Source organism: Papaver somniferum, chromosome 7 (assembly GCF_003573695.1).
Source record: "Papaver somniferum cultivar HN1 chromosome 7, ASM357369v1, whole genome shotgun sequence".
Lineage (NCBI taxonomy): Eukaryota > Viridiplantae > Streptophyta > Magnoliopsida > Ranunculales > Papaveraceae > Papaver > Papaver somniferum.
The window spans coordinates 159,686,535-159,709,830 of NC_039364.1; the positions used below are offsets into that span (position 1 = coordinate 159,686,535).

Here is a 23,296-nt window from a genome sequence, read left to right on the forward strand (position 1 = left end):
ATTGTACATGAGAGTTGATGAATATTTTAGGCCAACTCCACATATTCAAATTGCACTTTTGTTTGCCCAACGCGGCCGGACGAGAATTGGTATAATGCACTGAACTCTGGTGATTTAAATTGGTACAATCAGCATTCTCCGACAATGTTCTGCTATTTAAAACGTCCAACTAACCACTGTACACTCTGATCAAAATAAAAAAACATAAAAGCCACTGGACACAAGGACCTATGCACATGGAGCAAACCAAAGAGACTACTATTTGGATGACCAGGAATTGGCCCCATGCCATCTTTAAGTCGTGCAAGAATGAATGGTGGTTGTCCTTCAAGAAACATCACCTTCACAGCTTAAAAGATCTATCCAATCTTATCTGTTCCCAAATTTCTCATTTAAAAGTAACTCAACAGCTTAAAAGAGACAAGAAAAAGATGGCTACAGAAAACAGATATCCAGAGACAGAAAATCAAGAAAAACAAACTCCATTTCATGGAGATCTTTTAGATAAAATAGTTTCCCACATACCAACAATCCATCTTGTTCCATCGTTCTACGTTTCTAAATCTTGGCAGCGTGCAGTCTTTTCTTGTGTTGGCAACCCTTCACGTTCTAAACCATGGCTTATAATCTATGTCCAGAGCCGAAGAAATCTTTCATCAACCACCACTCACGCGTACGATCCTAGCTCAAATGTTTGGATGAAAATTACAGGACCATCAAATGTGACATATACATCACCACTCCGGTCCTCTCATTCTGATACTCTTTACATGTTAAGTCCTTCGAAATTCAGTTTATCATCTGATCCGCTTCATGAAATGTGGCTTGACGTTGTCGGACCGCGAGTTTGGAGGACTGATCCAATCGTTGCAATTGTTGGGTCGTGCATTGTGGTTGCTGGTGGTACTTGTGATTTTGAGGATGATCCATTCACTGTTGAGTTATATGACACTGCGTGCCCAGGTTGGTTCACTTGTCAACCCATCCATAATATACCGAAGGACTCTGCTGCTTCCATATGGTTATCTGTCGCGGTTTCAGACCACAAAATGTATTTGCTTGAGAAAAATTCCGGTACATTTTGCTCGTTCGACCCAAGTACAAAGACATGGAGCGGGGATATTGGTTCATTTGATCTGCGCCCGGACCCAGCTATCTATTTCTCGGTTATTGGTTTTGTAGGTGGTCGTTTGATACTCGTTGGGCTCATGGGCGATCCTGAGAATGCTGAAAGTTTAAGAATTTGGGAAGTGAATTGTGATAGGTTTAACTGTGAAGAGGTAGGAAAGATGCCGCGGGAGATGTTGGATATGCTTAAAAATGAGAATTCGACGCTATTGTCGATCGATATTTCAGTGGCAGAGAATTTCATTTACATATACAATTCGTCGGAACTGAGAGATATATTCTTTTGTGATTTGAGTGCAAGGGTACGTCAATGGAGTAGCGTCCAATGTACGTTCTTGAATGATCGAGTTCTCATGGATAGGTTTGTTTTTACGTGCTCAAAGGTAAACCTTGATAATCTTCGAAAGGCTTCCTGGGTAGGAAGTAAGAAATTCAAGGTAGAGCTGGCTGAGACAGTGCTTATTCAGTAGCTGTTGTTTGTTAGTTGTATCATGTTCGTGTTGAAATTCACCGACAATTCACAAAATCCAAATATAACTCAATTTAGTCAATAAACAGGAGATTGTTGTGTCCTACCACGATAATTTCCGCATTGAATGATTTTCAGTTCATTGAAGCGTTCAACTGCCACCAGGGAACTAAATCGTTGTTCACCTGTCCCACAGATTTTAGCATGATCTTTCATTGAATTATTGATCTACATATCAATAATATTGGTGCTAGTGGAAGATTACACGTACTCGTCCCAAATTTGTGTGATTTTTGACTTAATCTACCATACTGCAGAGTTTCATAGGACTCAACTTATGTTGATTATTGCGAGCAGCCTCACTATTAATACACGACTCAGTTCTTAACATCCCTCGGTGAAAGGAACACAAGTACACAACTTATCTGATAGTTACCACGTCCGAAAAAAACCAAAATACCTTTTCTCCTGGTGTGAATATCCTGGGGCTTTCCGACTTCCGACCTGCCGTGTAGTGCAAGGGGGATGTCCTGTCCGTTTTAATGTTGTGGTAATATTTATTCGTGTGACCAAAAAAAATTTTTTATTCCGGTTTTACCAAACCCTGTAAATATTCGCGGATCTCTCCATACCTATACGGAAAAATTATGCTAAGGCCCAACTCATGGATAACCCATAATATGAGACCCCTAGTTAAAAGAGTTTTAAAACCAGGTCCCGAATTAAAAATAAATTTTAATAGAGGTCGAAATGACCATAATAACCTTCCGTATTTATATGACCAGACCAACCCTTTTCATCACAACCACCACATTCGACTGTTTTAGAGAGAGAGAGAATTGCAGAGAGAGAAATAATTTCAGATCCAAAAACCCTAGAAAGAAGAAGAAGACGAAGAAAGAAGAAGAAACAGAAGAAAGAGAGATTTGAATCTATCTTCGATCTTCTCATTTTCCTCTGATTTAGGTTTGGATTTCACATGATTGACGTTTTGATTTTGTTGTTGTTGTTGAAATCATTCGGTGCAGATCTCGTTCTGGAGCTATCGTTGTTTAATCTAAGCATATCACTACTTTGTTCAGGTTTCTTTATTACTAAGATGTAAGTATTTCTCGATCTTCTAGGTTCATTTGTATTTCAGGAATTTCATTTCTGTTTTGATTTCAGAGATGTTACTGTTTCAAAACCCTAGAAACAGTAAGTTGAACTAAAATCTGATTTAATTACTACATCAACTGTAAGTTGATTGATGTTTTGATTTCATTTATCTCTTGATTTTGTGATTATTTTTGAAAATTAGGGTTTCGCAATTTAGGTTTCATGATTTGAAATCAACTGATTTATATTCTCACAATTTGCACTATAGATTCAGATTCAGATTCAGGCGATAATCAACTAATTTACATTCAAAATGCCGAGAGGAAGAAGGAATCCCCCTGAAGAAGATCCTACAATAACAGGTATTATGATTCTTTTCCTTTAAGATTCCATTTACTATTGGGGTGTATGTTTTGTGATGATAAAATGTTAGTGAAAACATTCAAAATGATATAGCCTATGTAACTTTAGAAATAGAGCATGTGTAACTTTAAGTTACACATTCAAAATCTAACCACTGACTGTATTGTGGTTTGTATATTGAGTGTGTAAATTGGAGTTACGCATACAAATGAGCCTATATAACTGTAAGTTACACATTCAAGATGTCACCACTGACTTGCCAAGGGGTTGTGTAACTATAATTTACACATTTAGAATCTCATATGTATGCCTGTGAATGTGTAACTTTACAAAAATGTGCATGTGTAACTATAATTTACACATTGAAAATCTCACTACTAACTTGCCAATTGACTGATAGGGCTCAGAAATATCTTAGGAGAGCTGCTTACGGTAAACTCGTAATGATGTATTACGATGAATATGACCCAGCTGTACCAAATACAACAAGATAAATCACTACCAACAAACATGGAGTCTTGAAGCTATTGAACTGCTTTGATATGGATTGTGAGACACCGTGTTCGTTCAAGTTTAATGATGATAAGTTTATAGAGTCTACACCGGCAAAGCTAGCTGGTATATTTTGCATGCAAAGGATTGAAGTAGAAAGGGTCAAAAGCTGTTAAAGTACTTTTCGCATCGGGATTTGATTGATAAAGTTTTACACAACAAGTACTTCACTGATATCAAGTCTACGAAACATCAGACGACAGTGACTAAGACAAACATTTTAGAGAAGATAAAACAACTTATGACCAAAAGGAGCAAAAGTTGGAGAAGAAGGAAAGTTGATGAAAAGGATCTAGTTTGTTTGATAGGTTTTTATCTTTGTTGTGTATTGTTTTTTGGCGACGTAAATGCTAATGGAGTGAACGTGAAATATATTAGTATCGTTGAAACATATGAGACGGTGCTCAAGGTGTCTTGGCCTGATTTAATACACGAGCACTTGTTTGAAGAGATTCATGATAATATTAATTGCTTGGAAAATGTGAAGGCTTGTGTGCACTACATACTGGTAAAGCTTGTGTGTAATTTCTATTCCAGTGTTACGTTCAGGATATTTTGGTTCAATCGACTAATTAAAATTTATATGTTGTAGTTATTTGTTGAGCACGCACCAGAAAACTCAATCCCGAAAGTTGCAAACCACAAAAAAGATATCCCAAGGGTTGGGAGGTGGGATCTATACCAGATTTCTGATTACATTTCTAGAACAGACATGACAGAGTTTTCCGTAAGTGTTATATGTTAGTTGGTTTATGTTTTGTAAATTTATGGTAATATAATTTAGATATAAGTTGGATGTAATCAAAATTGTGATGTGTAGCTATAAGTTACACATTTTAACGTGCTTGTGTAACTTATAGTTACACATGCAAAGATAACACAATTGAATTCAATTTATCTTTCAACTGTTTTTGCTATCTCTTAAGTTAACATCTCCATCTGTTAATTGCAGCCAACTGCTAGCTTTGTGGCTGAGTTTTCATAGATTGAAAAGCAGCTTGGTATATCAACCGTGGTGCCAAGTAAGGACGACCTACAAAGGTGGCTGAAAGAGCAAACCATTGAGAATAGACAACTAAAAGAGCAACTGCAAGAAAAGCAAAAAGTGCTCGATGCAGTGCATAAACTTGCCAGAGCAGGGATAAAAGATGAGAACGTCACCGACAAGCACATTTTAGCTTGCGAAATTATGATATCAATGGTAATTCAACCTTACGATGTGACCCAGGAAGAGTATATGCAAAGAGGAGATGGTGGACAAGGACATGGATGTACTGAGAATCAGGAAGAGCTTATGCATCAAGGACATGGAGGTACTGAGCATGGAGATACTGAGCATGAAGAGACTGAGAAAGAGAAAAAGACTGAGCAAGAGAAAGAGAAATATGACACGGAAACTTCCTTCCATGAAGAATGTAAGTAGTTGTTCATTTTTAATATGCTTCTTTAGCATGATAGTGATAATGATATATTAGTTGACATGTGTAGAGGTACCAAATTAGTTGACACTAAGGTACAAAATTAGACTTAGTAATTGTTGAGTACACAGATCATATGGATGTGTAATCCCTAGTTACACAGTCTACGTATCCAAGTCATATATTACACATGCTAGGTATCCAAGTCATATGCATGTGTAGCTGTCGATTACACATGATATGTTCATCTTGAAGTTTTTTTAAAAAATTTAACATCATCATCAGTTTCCTAAATAAATAAAGTTTCTCATTTCAATACTTGTGCAGTTCCATGTATCAGTCTAGCAGATGGAAATACGCCAAAAATTCTGCAAGCTCAAACTGCTGCAGAGGGGCCTAAAACAACACTCAGGACATACAGTTCGAGTATGAAGAGTGTGACAACATGCAAGGCTCCTCCTAAGAAGAAGCCCACTGGTAAGAAAAAGCCCAATCCTGCAGATGTTGTCGATGATGGGGCGCAGAAGAAAGACGATGAAGATACACATGCTGCTGATGAGGCGCAAAAGAAAGCTGATGAAGAGACACATATTCCTGATGAGGCGCAAAAAAAATATGCAGAAGGAAGTGTAGTGGTTGAGCCGCAGGTGATGATGCAAATGTCATTGAAGAGACACTTGCAACCGTTGATGACAGTTTAGTTATGACTGCTCCAACTCTGGAAACACCTTCAACTTTTGATGACAGTTTTGCTTCAATACAGTTTAATGATTCCTTGGTGATAACTGCTACAACTCAACAAACACAGCCTGACCAAGGTGATACGATGGATGTAACTGAAATGATAGATGCAGTTGTCAGCGACATTAATCAAGCTGAAGGAATTTATGAACATGGACCTGCAGATATGGAGAATGCAAAACCTACATCCAGTGGTAAACCATCTTCCTTTTGAAACTTCTTATAATTTTTTTTCCTGTTGTTGTTTATAATGAATGTGTAACTTCTAGTTACACATTATAAAATGAATGTGTAGCTTCAATATACACATTGTATATGCATGTGTAACTTAAGGTTATACACATTACACACTTTGATATTAGACTATTTTTTGCACTTTTAGTATCTTAGTAACACCTATGCAAGTGTAACTTTAGTTTACACAATCATGCCAGTTATTTAATGATTATCCCTATTTTTATTGTTGCACATCTCAAACTCAACTGAGTAGTAATCCAACTACTTTTAGCCTTGGCCTAGACAATACTCCATTACCTGTCGGAGAACTAGTCAAGGGAGTTGTGAATGAACAAACCCAACCTCTAATCATACAACAATGCTGGCTGAGGAGCAAAAAAGATGAGAAACAAGATCTCCAAAAGTATGAAAGACAGCCAAAGAAGAGTAAAGGTGTTGTTATTGAAGAAACAATGGTTGCAGTCCCAGAGGTAGAAGAAACTGTAGTCGCAGGTGCTGAAGAGGATGATGGGACAATGCGCAAGGATGTAAAAGGTTCTCAGATTATTGAAACCCTGAAAGAATATCAAAAACAGAGAGTGCTTGAATACTTCAGTACACATCGCAAAGCATAAGTAGATGTAACTTATTGATTCTGTTATGGTTTTTAAGTTAAGATTGTTATGTTAAACGTTGTTTCTTACTACTTGGATTCTATTATGTGGTTTAAATTTTTCTTATAGAGAAGCTTTAGTTACGCTATCTGCAACACCTATATCTGTTATTCCTTTTGTAACGCTTTCCTCTACTGTTTGCAACAGTTTCTTTATGTTCGCAACGGTTTGTTGATGAACCCTAACTTTTGTTTTTCTTTTCTTCTCCGCTGATTTTTGCATGGAAATTCGTGCACAATTTATGCTCAACTTTTATCAATGACAAAGCACGATTTTTTGACATGAATCCCCTTAGTCGGCGCCAATGTTTGTACCCAAAATTACTTTTAGGCACTAAACACGACGTTTTGATGATGATTATGCGAATTAGGGTAAGAAAGAGAAATCAAAGAAGAATAGAGGAGACAAAGATTTAACGTGGTTCGGCAAGTGTTGTCTACATCCACGGAGGAACAGAGAAATATTTTACTGATTATAGGATACAAGAGTTTTCTCCGGGTTAGCTAACCTAGGATTCCATATCCCATTAGGATTTAGAATACATATATTTGTATGTTATGTAACCCTAATTCTGATACAAACTTCATGTGCAAGCAAGTTAGGCAACAAGATTTCTGGAAACTTCTGGAATTTTCTTTCACGGGCTAGACAGGCTTAATTGATGGCCCTTTCGTGTATTTTGTACACGGTACAAACAAGTCTATTATGTCATTATGCAAATATTGATGGAAAATAAAATGAACTTTTGATGTCAAAGATTAAGTCTATTGTGTCATTATGCAAATATGGATGAAAAGTAGAATAAATCTTTGAATATTCCGCAGGATTGATCTTTCCCTGATCCACTTCTATGTGAAAGTACTGTATGGCTTCGTAAGTTTTCTTATATTGAGAATCTCTGATTACATTAATCATGGGTTCTCTTGTGGTTAATTTAATTGAGTTTTCTGGATACAAATTCATGTTTCATGTAATTTGTTAATGTCTAAAGAATCCTTGTTTTCTTGTAAAGTAAGGTCGCTCTTGTTGTTCTTTCGGGAATGAAATTTTATGGGGGGGAGTTCTTAATTGAACTTGTGCTTACTTGCCAAATCTTTGTGGGGAGTGTGGTTGTGGATATTGTAGGAGTTTTCTTGCATCTTTATAAACTCCTTGATGAATACACTAAGTTTCGACTATGTGAAATCATCGAAACAAAGTTGATATGTTCTCTTTTATTCATGAAGTATCTCTATGAGAATTTTATTATGATCTCGCTAGTTTTCATATATTTGCCAATTTATATTGACAAAAAAGGAAAGAGTTATTGTATAGTTCACACTACAAATTAATATGGTTTACAGATGCAAAGGGGGAGTGGTTTTCATTGTGAGATGAAGTATTGACTAAGGGGGAGTGATACATATCACCGTAGTATTAAAGTTGTGATAAATTGAACTTTGATGTTGCGTAATAATACTATGATATTGTATAACAATGACTGAGAATAATTTTTTTCTATTGTTATGGCTACGCATCTTCAACAACTATCATGCTGAGTTGAACACGTTCAGAATCACTGGAGTACTTGGAAGTGACGAAGATTTCGAGTATTGTTGAAGAACCAAGGAAATCAAGCATTTGGGTGAGAAGCTACAAAGTATATTTATTTTTTAATCCATATGTATTGATAGTTTTGTTTCTAAAATTGACAAAGGGGGAGATTGTTAGAGCACTGCTCGGTCGAACTCGCAAGCGTTGCTATCTCAAGCTTGTTTGTCAAGTTTAGTTGTCAAAACTATAAGTCTTGATTTCTAGTCTACTTATAGCTATGTCTCGGATTAGGATAGATTGTGTAGTTGAGCTTTATACTTCACGGCGTTCATCGATTAAAGACGAAGAACTACTAAGGGAAGCTTGTGGAACTTCATCAACAACAGGTATGTGGAGACTTGAACTCATCTATCACTCAGAAGTCTATTTCAATTTTATCTCCTATTGAGACAAAAGTCGTATAGGTATATAGACTTTACTTTATACACATTTGCTATTTCGAGCTGAGTTTAACTCGCTTTCATATTTCTCGAAATATGTGTTGGTAAGCTTTCGCTTTAACCAAGTTCATCTTTTATTCTTGACGAAAGTTAAAAGATGATCATATGAAAATCGCTTGGTAACATTTTACATGATTTGTGTGAGACAGTCATTTGATGTAGACTCAGAATGTTTCGTATTGATCATTTGGTCACTTGAAAATTGCTTTGAAGCTAATAGTTTGTGTGAGACAGTTATTTCCGAATGTTTCAATGATTAAAATGGAGTTTAGAACAATTAACCATTGATTGGATATAGCACAGTATGCATACTTGTATGCTAACTGTTGTAGATATATTCCTAGTCCGGGAATTTAGTATGCATACCCGTATGCGTACTGATTCAACAGTTGAAGTCTTGGAACCATAGTATGTATACCCGTATGCGTACTGATTTCAACTGATGTTGGACGTGAACGGCAGTATGCGTACCCGTTTGCATACTGGCAAACTGACCAGGTCCGGGAACTCTAGGTATGTTTACATACCTGAGTGGGTTAAGTTCTAAAATCGATTTATTCGTGAACAAATACATTTATATAATAAGGAATGTAATCTTTTCAAACTGTGGCTATAATGTTCATGAATTGATTCGAGTGAATCAAAATCGATTTTGCTTCAATTTTGTCTTGTATACTTCTATGAGAATATAAACAATTGAAAAAATCTATAACTAGTTTCATTTGAGTCATTTGAACTAGTTGTGATTAATATGAACAAGGTTGATATGAAAGTGTTCAAATGGCTAGCTCCGGTTAAATATTGTTGATTAGGTACGATTACCCATATCTAAATGAAGGTACGTTTCATTTGTGTGTAACAAGCTAAGACAATCTAAAAATTGAAAGATATTAGCTTGAATCTAATCAGGTTTTCATCTAACGGTGAATATTGAATGCTTTGTTACCAAGGTAACATTGATTGCAAACCCTGATTTGAAGAATATATAAGGGAAAACTCTAGCAACTGGGAAACCTAATCCCCACACCTCCTGTGTGATACTAGTTGCGACTAGAGTCGTTTCTCCTTTAACCTAGGTTTTTCTAAAACCATTATAAGTTAACGACTTAAAGACTTAATTGGTATTCTGAAGCCAGACCCAACTATTTTCTCTGTAGTTGCGTGTTCTGATCTTACTTTGCTCTATCAAATTGAGTACTATCTTCTCTATGATTTGCTCGAGATTCAATCTTCGATAGGTAAGATAAAAAGTAGTCATAAACATCTTCGTCTCATCGTTTGTGATTCCACAATATCTTGTTCCGATACCATACAATTAAGATCATTGTGAGGTGATTGATATTACTAGGATGTTCTTCGGGAATATAAGTCTGGTGTATCAATTGGTTCCTGTTCATCTTGATTTATCAAAAGACAGAACAAAAACTCGTAGGTTTATCAAGTCTTCGACTTTGGGTCGTAGCAACTCTTAGTTGTAGGTGAGATCAGCTAAGGAAATCAAGTGCGTAGAGTCCTGCTGGGATTCAGAGCGTAAGCAACGCAACTGTACCTTAATCAGCATGAGATTGGTTAGGGCTCAACTACATTCCAGTCGGAAGTTAACTTGTAGTAGGATAGAGTCTGTAGCTGCTTAAAACAGGGTGGTGTTCAAATCTGGACTAGGTCTCAGGGTTTTTATGCATTTGAGGTTTCCTCGTTAACAAAACTTCCGGTGTCTATGTTATTTCTTTGCCACATTATATTTTCTATATAATTAAAATATCACAGGTTGTGCGTAGTTCAATCAATTAGATAATCCAACCTTTGGTTGTTGATATAAATTTATTGACACTTGAACATTCGTCTTTGGTACCGTTCAAGTTGTTTCTCATATTAATCAGGCTTGCGGAATTCTATATGTTTGATTTGCCTAAATGAAATATTGGGTGTGGTTGTTAGACCCCCGCTTTTTCAGCTAAGATAATAAGTTCTAGAGTATCTCCTTTTTTTTATTCTATTTTGTCTCATTCTCAATATGCTTTTGTTAAGAATTGATCAATTTTTGATTCTGTTTTGATTACGAATGAGTTGTTTCATTCCTTTAAACATAAGAAAGAAAAGTCTGGTTGGTTTTCCTTGAAGCTTGATTTCGAAAAGGCGTATGACAGAATAAGTTGGGATTTTTTACATTTAGCTCTTCAAGTTTTTGGTTTTCACCCTACTCTTATTGGCTAGATTATGTCTTGTATATCTACCCTTTCTTTCCAAATACTTGTAAATGGTTATCCTTCCGTTTTTTTTACAGCCTCGAGGGGTCTTCGTCAAGGGGACCCTCTTTCTCCCACTTTGTTTATTATTTGTTTAGAATTTGTATCGCTGCTTATTGACTCAGTTGTTGGTTCTAAGTCTTTAATAGGTTTCAAAGCTTGTCGAGGAGCCTCAATGATTACTCACAACTTCTATGCGGATGATAGTATAATCTTTTTGAAAGTTCCCTCTTCTAGCTAATTTTTCTAATCTTTTATCTCTTTTTTATAGTTGGTCTGATGAAAAAATCAACTTTCAAAAATCTTTTATCATTTTTTCTTCTAATGTTTCGCCTTCATTTGCTATAAATTGCTTTAAAGTTTTAAATGTTAAGGGTGTTTTCAATCCATGTAAGTATTTAAGAACTTTTATCCTTTGGACTAGAACTAATGTTCAGTATTTTAAGGATGTTTTGGATAAAATTGCACAAAGGTACTCTGGTTGGAAGAAAAGATCTTTGAACTTTGATGGTCGTAATACTTTAATTAATGCTTGTATTGATCCTATTGCAAACTATTTAATGTCCACTCTTTCTATTATTTTTTGGTGTTTCTAAAGCTATAGATAAGATGCGCAGAGTTTTTATGTAGTTTTTACAGTGGTAAGAAAAGTGGTTCGTTTAAAACTTGTAAAGATTCGTTTTAGACTCAAATTAAAATAGAAAACTCAATCAAAGTTGTTATCAATATCTTAAAAAGCAATGATACTCAGGATTCCACCAATCTCCAATTTTTCTGTGATTTTATTTAATCAATATTTATGCAACTCTTTACATTTAAAGTGATTCTAATATTTTGCAAAGGTAGATTTTTAGAATATCAAGTGTATTTCGAAAGCATAAAATATCAAAAACCTAGGTCTAAGAATAATCTATTAAGAGAAATCATAATTTCTTAGGAAAAATCATTCAATCAATTCTCAATCAAGGCAAATAATCATAAAAGAGATTTCAAAAATAAATTAAATAAAAATTACCACAAAAATCATGGAAAATGGGCTTCCTATGTCACCTCAGCAATGGGGTTTAGCTCCTTATATTAATCACTTGCTCAAAGTATTGGTTCATAGCTCAAAAGTTGATTAAAAGAGAGAAAAGCTATAAAGCAACGAGTTTGTAACATATATAATTGTTACAGAAGTCACTGTTACAGAGCTACTGTTACAGAGAAAAGACTAACAGAGATAGTTGTTGGACTAGTGTTACAGTTTGAAAGTAAAGGTAACAGTTTGGTTGTCTTCTTCCTCTCGACTGTTGTTGATGATAATCTTCTCTGCAACAAGTTTTTCACCTCTGCAACTTTCTGCTATTACCCCAAGGTCTCGATAACCTTTGCTCGAGCTCCTAGAAGACTATATATACATAACAGGGATGAGAATCACTCCCAAAATCTTTATTTTCTTCACCCAAAAGTTTCGGTCTTCCTTTTTCATTCTCTGCTCTACGCGGCTTCTCTAAGTTGTCAAAGGTCGTTCCGACCAATAGAATCATATGAGCACAAGTGTACTGTATATTCCAAAATTGCACGTAACTGCCATAAAAGAAATCCAAAAACTTCCAAGGATAGTTCACCTTCCCTGTTTAGCTTCAACGCGGTTATACAGCCAAATCTAATCTATCCAAAGACACATACCAACCCTTTTATGCTCTAACAGTAACAGCCCAAGCTAAAACAATGATTTAATCTCCACCAAAACATCTCAACAAATCCAAACAAACCCGAGAAACTATCCTTCCCTGTTTTCTTCAGATCCGTTGTTACAGCCCAAGTTGATTGAACCTAATCACCATATTATCCATGTTTAACCAGAAAAAACCCATTGCAAATGATTCCAGCGATTGAATCTGTCCATAAGTCGCCCAAAAATCGAACCCTAAGTTCTGCCGTGAAACTCAAATTTTCCCGCCAAAACGATAAATTCAAACGAGGAAGATGGCTGCCCCTTAACCATTTCCGGTGTGTGAATAACATGTAGATGCCCCTGAGTAACTGGAGTGCCCCTTATCCGTTTTGGGGGTCCGTTTAGCAGTTGTCCTTCGGGTGCCTTTGGTAAATTTTCCGGGTGCCAATGACATTTTTCTGGGGTGTTTTCAACTCATCCTCTGGGAGGTGTAAATTCCACTTTTCGAGCTAATTTTTCCATAAAAGCTTATTTCTCCAAAAACACCTACAGGAATATAAAATAATCAAATAAGTACAAAATCGAGCACTAACAATACGCATAATTGAGATCAAAATAGACACATAAATGCGTCTATCAGTTTTCCTTTGGGAAGATATTAGTGGTCATCGGAAAATACATTATGTAGCTTGGAATACTGTGTGTTATCCTACATGTAGTTACCTAAAATCTGAGAGAGGCTAGAGGTGGGATTCTAGGGTTTCTGAAAGTGAATTACGGGAGGTTGAGAACGAACATTCTCTGCCTAAACCACGCACAATGGTTGTTCAAAGGCTGCTAGGATGGTCTTAGGGAGGGAAGCAGACGAAGAGATAGATCAGAGAATTCTAGGGTTCGGAGAAGAATTACTCCGAGAGGTTATGAGAAAGATTATTGTAGATTGTAGAAATAGACGACCTATTTATAGTTGAATTCTCTAATCTCAGGTCGGTGAAGATAAAGATTGATTTACGTGCCGTGCGGAGCAATTCTCCCGTCTCTTCAGGAATAGACAGAGATAAACTAGGTTGACTTTATCTCATTATTCCGCCGCCTTTACTCTCTTCTGCGGTGAGAAATAAGCTGGGTATTTCTCGCACATGTCGTAGGTGAGAAATAAGCTGGGTATTTCTCGCACATGTCGTAGACCGCCAAACCAAAACCCTAATTGTTACCCCCCCATTTGTGTGAAGCTAAGTCAGCCTTTGTGATGATGTGTTGAGAGAAAGAAATATTCTCTTTAACTGAGTTGGCCAAGATAGAGAGATATTCTCTGATTTGTAAGAATGACCAGGCTGAGTCACGTGAAAAGGCATGGGATGCCTCAAAGTTCGTGTGGAGAGTCTGAAAGGAGACTCGATTTCCACACGAGGCTCGTACCTGGGGAATATTCGGAGATATCCCGAGAGATTTGAATCTTTCTAGGATTTTGAGGAGAGATGTGAATCTCTCCGAGATTTTAATGAGAGATTTGAATCTCTCCGAGTTTTTGAAGAGAGATTTGAACCTCTCCGAGGTTTTACAGAGAGATATGAATCTATCCGAGATTCCGAAGAGATATTTGAATCTCTCCGATATTATGTAGAGAGATTTGAATCTCTACGAGATTCTCCAGAGACATTTGAATCTCTCCGAGATTCTGCAGAGAGATGTGAATCTCTCCGAGATTTACGGACGGATCACAATCTCTACGAAGATTTATTAAAGGATCTGAATATCTCTGTGGTCAGCTGGGACTCGTCCTAAAGAGAGAGAAAGGCTTTGTGCGCCCGATTAATGTCTCTACGAGATGTTGGCTCATTTGTATTTGACCAGCGTATCTTGCAGAGATGTGCTAGGAATCAATTGTGTCTGTATTTATGGGGCCGACATGACCAGTATATCTCGGAAGGATGTTCTAGGAGTCTATCAAACGGGACCATAGGCAGAATAACCATCGTATCTCTCGGGGATGTCCTAAGAATTATTCTGAAGCCTCGGTAAGTCGAGTCATATCCTAGAGTAGACATGACCAGTGTATCTTGCGACGATGTACTAAAAATCAATCTTTGATCTCAAATAGGGTGAGTCGCGCTTACAGGAGACATGTATGTCTCTGCTCTGGGCATAAGTTTGTCGGGGACGTTTTTATGCATCTACAGATCCTACATGACCAGCAGTATCTCACGGGGATGTACACTAGGAATCATGGAATCACAATCATCTGCGTCTCGTAAGACATGCTGGAATTGTGTCTGTTCTGGTTCATAAGTCTGCCGGGAACGTTTTACGCTCTACAGAACCTACGTGACCAGTAGTATCTCGCGGGGATGTATGCTAGGAATCACGGCATCAAGAACAGTAGTGTCTCGCGGGGACGTATACTAGAAATTGTGGCTATGGGTGCCTTGAGGGTCAATGGCTTCATCTCTCCCATGAGGGTTGAATTTTGTTAATGGTCTTAAAATGATACTTTTGCCCTTTATCCAAATTTCACCATCTATATTAAGTCCCCTACTCATAGTAGAACCTTTATTGTTCTATGATGAGTATATAGATGGTTACGACTCATTCAGGCACGAATTTACAATTCACTTGCGGAGTCCCCGAATTGATGCTTAGTCTTTGCTTGCTCTGATTCTGGACTTCGAATGAACTCTGGACTTGGGAGCTCTCTGGGATTTTGTGTTAGGAGACATTAATAGCGTGAAAATTGAGCCTTGATGAAGTAAAATTTCCGTTTTGAGAGACTAGACTTGCGAATTAGGGTTTCTTTGATCAAAACCCTAACTTCTTCCTTCTGTGCAACTCTGAGCTTGGAATTGACCCTGGACTTGGAATCCTTTTTGGATTTCGCATTAGGAAGCGTCATCGTAATGGGAATAGAGTCTTGTAAAGATGAAATTTCCATCTTGGTCGAATGGGATTTGCAAATTAGGGTTTACTTGGAGAAAACCCTAATTTCTCTCTTTGTGCATCCTTGAGCGCTTTCGAGTTTGTGCAAGTGAGTATTTGGAGAATAGGGATTTGAGCGGCTTCCTGGCTGTTCGTGAAGTTGGAAAAATCCTGTGAAATAAATTGGCACTTACTTTTGAAGTCATAGAATCCCTATTCCTTGTAAATTTTGAATTCAGGCTTGTACTGCACCTAAACCCCAATTTCTCTTCTTGTCCGCGTCTGACTCCTTCAGACACTATGGAGATGCTTGAAAAGGCTTGGTAGGCGTTCATATATCTTGAGGGGTTAGAAACTTGTATGACGAGAACTCATTCAATCCCTTATACTAATCAGGCATTCCTTTTCCGAGAGAAAATATCTATCTTTGAAACCAAGGGTATTTTTGTCAAACACCAATATGAGCCTGATTCTCCTGTCATAAAAGACTTCGTGAGACTCCTTAGGCATGGTCACGGCTTGAGATAAAGATAGATAGAGGCGCATGTCTGGTCTTTGTTTTGAAAATTATGAACTCGAACTTCCCCGTTTAAGCTAAATTCTCTTTAACTTCCTCTGAAATTTCGTCTTTGATCTGCTTTCTGCTTTCTGTTTCAATTTTGTTCTTATTTGGTCGATTAGAGAACCTAATATTCATGTGCATAAATAAGATTGATCACTTGGTCGGTCGCTGGTTCCTTCAAGGCAACCTTCTTTGAGAAAAATAATAAAAAATCTACCATAAGGGAATTTAGGTGAAAATCCCTTTGAGCTCGCTTTGGTTTAAAAGTGATGAACAAAAATAGGTTAATAGAGGTGCAGGGGACCTTCCAAGTAAATGGGGAGAGGATCGGCTCCCCGTTATCAATGGTATTGCACAGTAGCGTCGCAGAACAATTTCAAAAATGGCGTCAGCAAGGATCATGAGAAAAACGTGATAGTCTTGCGAAAATTAGAGAGCTTGCGAAATTAACATTTGTAAGGTTGCGAGAATGTCGCAAACCACATCCGAAAATAAAGGACAGATTAGCTGTCATCCACTATGTATTTTCTTATAAATAATCATTCGAGTTGTAAAGAGAGGAGATAGATCTTTTTGAGTAAGAAACAAGTAAACAGGAGAGAGAAAGTTCAGAGTAGAGATCATTCTTGATTTCTTTTATTTTCCTTGTAAGAACATTCAGAAATTAATCAATAAAATTAAGAGTGTAAACCTAAAAATGAGCTGATCAACAATGAAATCATATGAGGGGTGTATTGTAGGATTTCCTGCAACTACATAATGGCGCTAGAAACAGGGATGAAGATCGAAAGTTGAAGATTGTTGATTGAGAATATTCAAATCAAGAAAGTGATTAAATAAATCAGTGAATCAGTTGGAAGAAAGATGAATAGAATTAATGGAAATGGCAAAAGATTGGAATGTAATATGATAACAAAAAGTTTGATTAATGAATTCCATAAAAACATCAAAGGAAGAATACATAAACGAAATTTTGAAGGAAAGAAAGTTATGGCGGTAGAAAAAACATCACCCTTGAAAGATTGGGAAAAGCAAAAAATTACATTCATGGCGGAAGAAATACCAAAAGAAAATTTGAACCACACATCTCCGTTGGTCATTACAGTGCCTGTTACACGAAAAGAGAAGGAGACAACAATAAAATCCACAGGAGAATGGATGTTGAACAGAACTTTAATTGATACAGGAAGTTCAGTTGATATAATATTTTATCACACATTCCGGGGAATGGGATTTAAAGATGAAGAAATGTCCAGTTCAACATATTTTGTTCACGGTTTGGAAAATCCACAGAGATAGTGGTACGAATTCCACTTGGAGAAATCGAAACACATGTAACATTGTGTGTGGTGGATATGGAATCGCCATATAATATGTTATTAGGAAGATCATGGATACATGCGATAAAAGCTGTGGTATCAACGTTGCATCAATGTATTAAATTCCCCACTCCAAATGGAATAGGTGAAATCAGAGGAGATGTTGACAATGCGAAATTATGTCATCAAATTGAGGTAAAACATTATGAAAAACAAGCAAAAAAGAAAGCAAAAGAAGCAAATAAGGAAGAAAAATTTAGAGTATACATGATAAGGGAAAAAGAAGGCAAAGGAATACCCAGCGAAATCTCGGAAGAAGAGGAAGAACCCATAAAAGCAATAAAAGAACCAACGCCAATGGGAGAACCTAAACCCAGTTACACTGCCGCAGAACCAACAAAAAAAATAAATGTTGGGACTGTGGAGGAGCCTCTAATATTGAGAATTGGAACTAAAATGGATATAGAAGAAGAAGAAAGAACTGTCAACTTGTTGCGAGAATATAAAGATATTTTCGCAGGAAACATGGATGAGATACCAGGAATAGATCCATCAATTGCTTGCCACAGGTTGGAGATTAACAAAAATGTGAGACCATTTAAACAGAGAATAAGAAAAATCGCAACAACTTACCATTCCCAAATAGAAGAAGAATTACAGAAAATGCTGGAGGCAGGAATTATAAGAGAAGCTAAATACCCAGAATGGATAGCGAATATGGTTATTGTCCCAAAGAAAAACAAGGGAATCAGGATTTGCATAGATTTCACTGATTTGAACAAAGCTTGCCCCAAAGATAGCTTTCCGTTACCCGATATTCCTCAAATGGTGGAATCTGCAGCGGGAAATGATAGGGTATCATCTTTAGATGGGTACAAAGGGTATAACCAAATTCCTCTCGCTGAAGAAGATCAATAACATACTGCTTTCTTTGCCCCAAGAGGTTTATTTGTTACACGAAAATGCCATTTGGTTTGCGAAATGCGGGAGCGACATATCAAAGAATGGTAGAGAAGGTGTTCGCAAAATGGATACATAAAACATTAGAAGTATACGTGGACGACATGTTAGTAAAGAGTAAAGAAGCTAAAGACCATGTACAAGACTTGAGGGAGATTTTTGAACAAATGCGACAGTATAACATTAAATTGAATCCTGAGAAGTGTACTATTGGAGTTGCATCGGAAAAAATTTTAGGCTACATTGTATCAAAGGAAGGAATACAGGTTGATCCAGAAAAAGTGCAAGCAGTTCGTGACATGCCAACACCAGCAACAATAAAATATGTACAGAAGTTGAATGGGCTTCTAGCTTCGCTAGGGAGATTCATTTCGCGATCATCAGACAAATGCAAATATTTTTTTGATATACTCAAGAAGGGTGCGAAATTTAAATGGAGTGATGAATTTGAAAAGGCTTTTCAAGGAATCAAAGAACATCTTATGGATACAACTATTTTACAAAAGGCAGAACCAGGAGAAGAATTATTGATTTACCTTGCGACAACGTCGCATGTATTAAGTGATGTGTTATTGCGAGTAGACGCAGGAGTGGAGAAACCCTTTTATTACATTAGCAAAACTTTTAATACTGCTGAGAAGAATTACTCAAAGATTGAAAAATTAATCTTAGCATTGGTCTATGCATCATTTAAGCTCCGCATATACTTTCAAGCACACAAGATAAAGGTATTAACAAAAGTGCCAATTGAATCAGTGATGAAGAATTCTAAAAGATCGGGAAGGGTAGAGAGATGGAATGCACAAGTAGGCCACTTTGATATTAAATATTAAATTTTGTCTTCACCAAAATCACAAGTTGTTGCGGATTTCTCGGCAGAATTTCCTTTAGAACAAGATGAAGCAGTAGAAGAAATGATGGATGTAGAAGAAGAACATGGAGATCCAAAAGATTTATTAACAGAACCAGATATATGGGAAATATTGGTATATGGATCATCAAATGGAGAAGGAAATGGAGTTGGAATTGTTTTAATTTCGCCAGAAGGAATAAAGATGGCTTTTTCATTCAGGTTGGAATTTGCATCCACTAATAATGAAACAGAATATGAAGCTGTGATACATGCCTTAAAATTCGTAATATAAATGAAACTAGAAAATGCCAGGATCACTAGTGATTCACAGCTAGTTATTCTCCAAATAAAAGGAGAGTATACTACAAATGAACCATCCTTGAAGAAATACAAGAAGCTGGTTGAAGAATTATCAGCGAAGATCCCAAAGATAAAATGGACACACATTTCAAGGAAGGATAATAGACTCGCAGATGCTTTTGCTTTTATCTCAAGCATGATGACATATCCAACCGCGAGATGCATAAAAATACAAACACTTCTGTCACCATCAATAAATAAAGAAGAGGAAGATGTAGATGTGATGATAATAGATAGTGAAAAAGAAGAACAAATAAACAATGTCCCAGAATGGAGAATGGAACTTCATGCATATCTAGCAAAATGAGAAACACCAAGAAATAGATTGGAAACACACAAGTTAAAAAGTCGAGCAACGAATTATGAATTAAGAGATGGGTTTCTATACCGAAAATCCTTTAGTGGACCATCACTCAGATGTTTGACACGAGAGGAAGGAGAAAAGGTGCTGAAAATGTTACATAGTGGAGATGCTGGCAATCATAGTGGAGTAAGATCTTTGGCACATAGAGCAAAAATGCAAGGTTATTATTGGCCGTACATGCATGAAGATGCAAAACAAATATCAAGGCGTTGCGAAGATTGTCAGCGACATGGAAATAAAATACATGCACCAGGAGCACCATTGTCATCTTCAACCAGTGTGTGGCCCTTTGGAAAATGGGGCTTAGACATTGTGGGGCCATTTTTACCAGGAACTGGACAAAGAAGATACTTAATAGTCACAACAGATTATTTCACAAAATGGACAGAAGTGAAGGCAGTACAACATATTCGCGACAAAAATATCTTTACATTCATATTCGAAAATATCATTTGCAGATTTGGAATTCTTGCACAGTTGGTATCTGATAATGGGAAACAATTTGAAGGACATAATATAGAAATGTTACTTAATGCATTCAAGATAAAATGTGGAAAGTCCACTCCTTTATATCCACAAGCTAATGGGCAAGTAGAAGCAACAAATAAAACAATTGCAGATATATTAAAAAAAAAAATAGGAAGGGCATCACAGATCATGGTGTGAACAAGTACATAATGCAGTATGGGCTTATAATACAACTAGAAGAGAAGCTACTGGAATGTCACCTTTTTGTTTAACATACGGAGTTGAAGAGGTGTTACCAACAGAATTTGTTATTCCGACAACAAAAAGAGAAGCTTGGGAGAAAAATCTTAGTGCAGGCTTAATTCTAAACAAATTTGATGAATTAGAAGAAAGAAGAGAAAAAGCTTTACAACATATGGAGAATTATCAGCGAAGACTAGATCGAGAATATAATAAACGTGTCAAAGTACGCGAATTTCAACCAGGAGATTTGGTTCTGCGAGAAACACCAATATATCAGCGAGAAAATGGTGGAAAATTAGCGAAAAAATGGGATAGACCTTACATCATTAAGGAGATAGTTGGAACAGGAGCTTATAGATTAATGGATCCAGAAGGAAGAGATGTTGGTCATAGATTAGACAGACCATGGAACAGGTTGTATTTAAAAAGATATTATCAGTAAGAAGCTTTGAGAAGTTATGAATTCTGAAAGAATAATTGCAGAATTACTCATATCAAAATAAGATCATGATGTGCGAAATTGTCGCAGAGATAATCACAAAACAATGACATAAAAGAAAGGGGCGAACCTTTATGGCGTATACCCTATTTCGCGAATACAATTTCGCAAGAGGCAAATGTAAGACCTAAAGTACGTCATATTAGGGGGTACCTGTTGCATGGCTGAGGGAAAGGCTACACCTCCACCGGAACCTGAGTTATGGAGATTTGGGGTCAATAAAGCCCATCCGGGAGAGGCACCTTGGATTCTCAACTTAAGCATATGACTTAGGTTGGCGACTAAGGTAATAAGGACTCTCTAAAGGAGTGCAGAATCTGATCAAGGCGCCGAGGTACACGGTTGAGTCAAGGGTTCCAGGGGCGTTTGAAGCGTCCTTGCCATTCTTGACAAGTCTTGGCTTATACTGCACTCAGCCTGAAGAAAACTACACTTAGGGTGCAGTCTCGTAACCATAAGCCCTATAGGCAAAAGGGATAAGAGGCTGCAAAAATAACTGGTTGTTGTTAAGACTGGATGGGAGGAGCTAACCTTGTATGGTATAAGTACGCCTCCTTGAAGGGGAAACCAGGGGGGAGATAAGGGCGGCACCCTCCGTTAGGGAGCTGATAAGTGTCTTAAGACGCAAATGTCATGAGGCTTTTTATTCGCAAGGATATTAAGGCTTGTCATATTTGTGCAACAATCCTGAAGAGGCAATAATACAAAAGAAAAAGATAAGACGAGATCAATGGGTTTTCACATGAAAGTGCGAAGACGTCCTGCAATTTCGTCGCAAGACGGCAATGTCATGGGGCTTTATTTTCGCAAGAATATTTAGGCTTGTCATATTGTCGCTACATTCCTGAAGAGGCCATAATACAAAAGAAAAAGTTAAGGCAAGATCAATGGGTTTTTGCATGAAAGTGCAAAGACGTCCTGCGATTTTGTCGCAATGACAAAAGGTGGCATAATAAGACCTTTAATTAGGAAGGAAAAATAAGACCACATGATAAAAAAAAATATTTATAAGCATTCACAAAAAATTATTTTGTTCAAGAAAGATAATGAGAGGAAAGTATGGGAATCGGTATACAAGAAACATTATCTTTCTTATCAACAAAATATTAAAAGGAAAAATTAACTTCAAAGTTGTTGAAAAATGTAGCTCTCAAAAGTGATAAAAATAAGACAGCTCAAGAAAACAAAGCTAGAAAAGAAGCTCAAACTTCAAATATTAATATCAGTAGCAGTAGCAGGAGATGACAAAAATTCTTCGCCGACATTTTGATTATCGCCAACATTCTCGCAAGCTTGTCCTTCATTTCGGCTTTGATCTTCGTCATGACTAGCATTTTGACTATCGCCAGCAATTACTTCTTCAGGAGAAATTTCTTTCTCATTCTGATTAACACCAGCAGATACTTCTTTAGAAGGAACCTCTTCTTCATCTCCCAGGAAATTATCCTCCGCACCGCTTTCGTAATCATAATCACTATCAGCAGGACGAGGAACTTCATCATCGTCTACTTCTAGAGGATCAACTGATGTAGGAGGAAGAGAGTTGGAAAGTAAGATGTCATTTACAAGGACTTCAGCCCGGAGATGAACTTGGCGAAGAAGTGCTCTTTGATGATTCCTATCTTGAATATCTTCAAAATAAGCAAGATAATCAAGTCTTCTTTCTGCTCGATCGCGAGAACAAGTAAGGGTATAGACGAGCGAGGCATTCTCTTTGCGAATTTTAGCATACTTAGCCTCCAAGTCAGAAATAGAGGAATGAAGATTCTTCTCAGACTATGCGAAAAATAGAATACAAAATTTTGTTAAAATAAGAAATTCAGAGAGATATGACAAAGAAAAGATAATTGAGGCAGTCAAACTATTATGACTACCTTCCTTTTGCGAAATAAGGTGTTGAATCAAGGATAGGCAACTATTGTCCCAATGGTCCTTTGCGTCATCAAATTTATCTCCAACTAAACCTTTAAGTCGAGACTGAAGATTTTTCTCTTTAGAAACAAGGAAGGCATTTTTCTTCGCAAGAGAAGAATAAGATTCTTCTAATTTGGAATATTGTTCTTTAAGCTGATTTGACTTCACACTTAAAGCTATTCTACCTTGAATGAGTGTATCTCTTTCAGCGATAGATGATTCTGTTACTTCTTTAAGTTCATT

General features: G+C 36.9%; 1 protein-coding gene across 1 annotated transcript; it reads left to right on the plus strand.

Annotated features, from left to right (window-relative positions):
- The first annotated feature begins 236 nt into the window (after nucleotides 1-236).
- Nucleotides 237-1,683, plus strand: LOC113295444 (F-box/kelch-repeat protein At1g23390-like). Its single transcript, XM_026543782.1, has one exon. The coding sequence runs from the start codon at nucleotides 237-239 to the stop codon at nucleotides 1,596-1,598; it is 1,362 nt and encodes a 453-aa protein (XP_026399567.1). The 3' UTR covers nucleotides 1,599-1,683.
- Nucleotides 1,684-23,296: the final 21,613 nt, after the last annotated feature.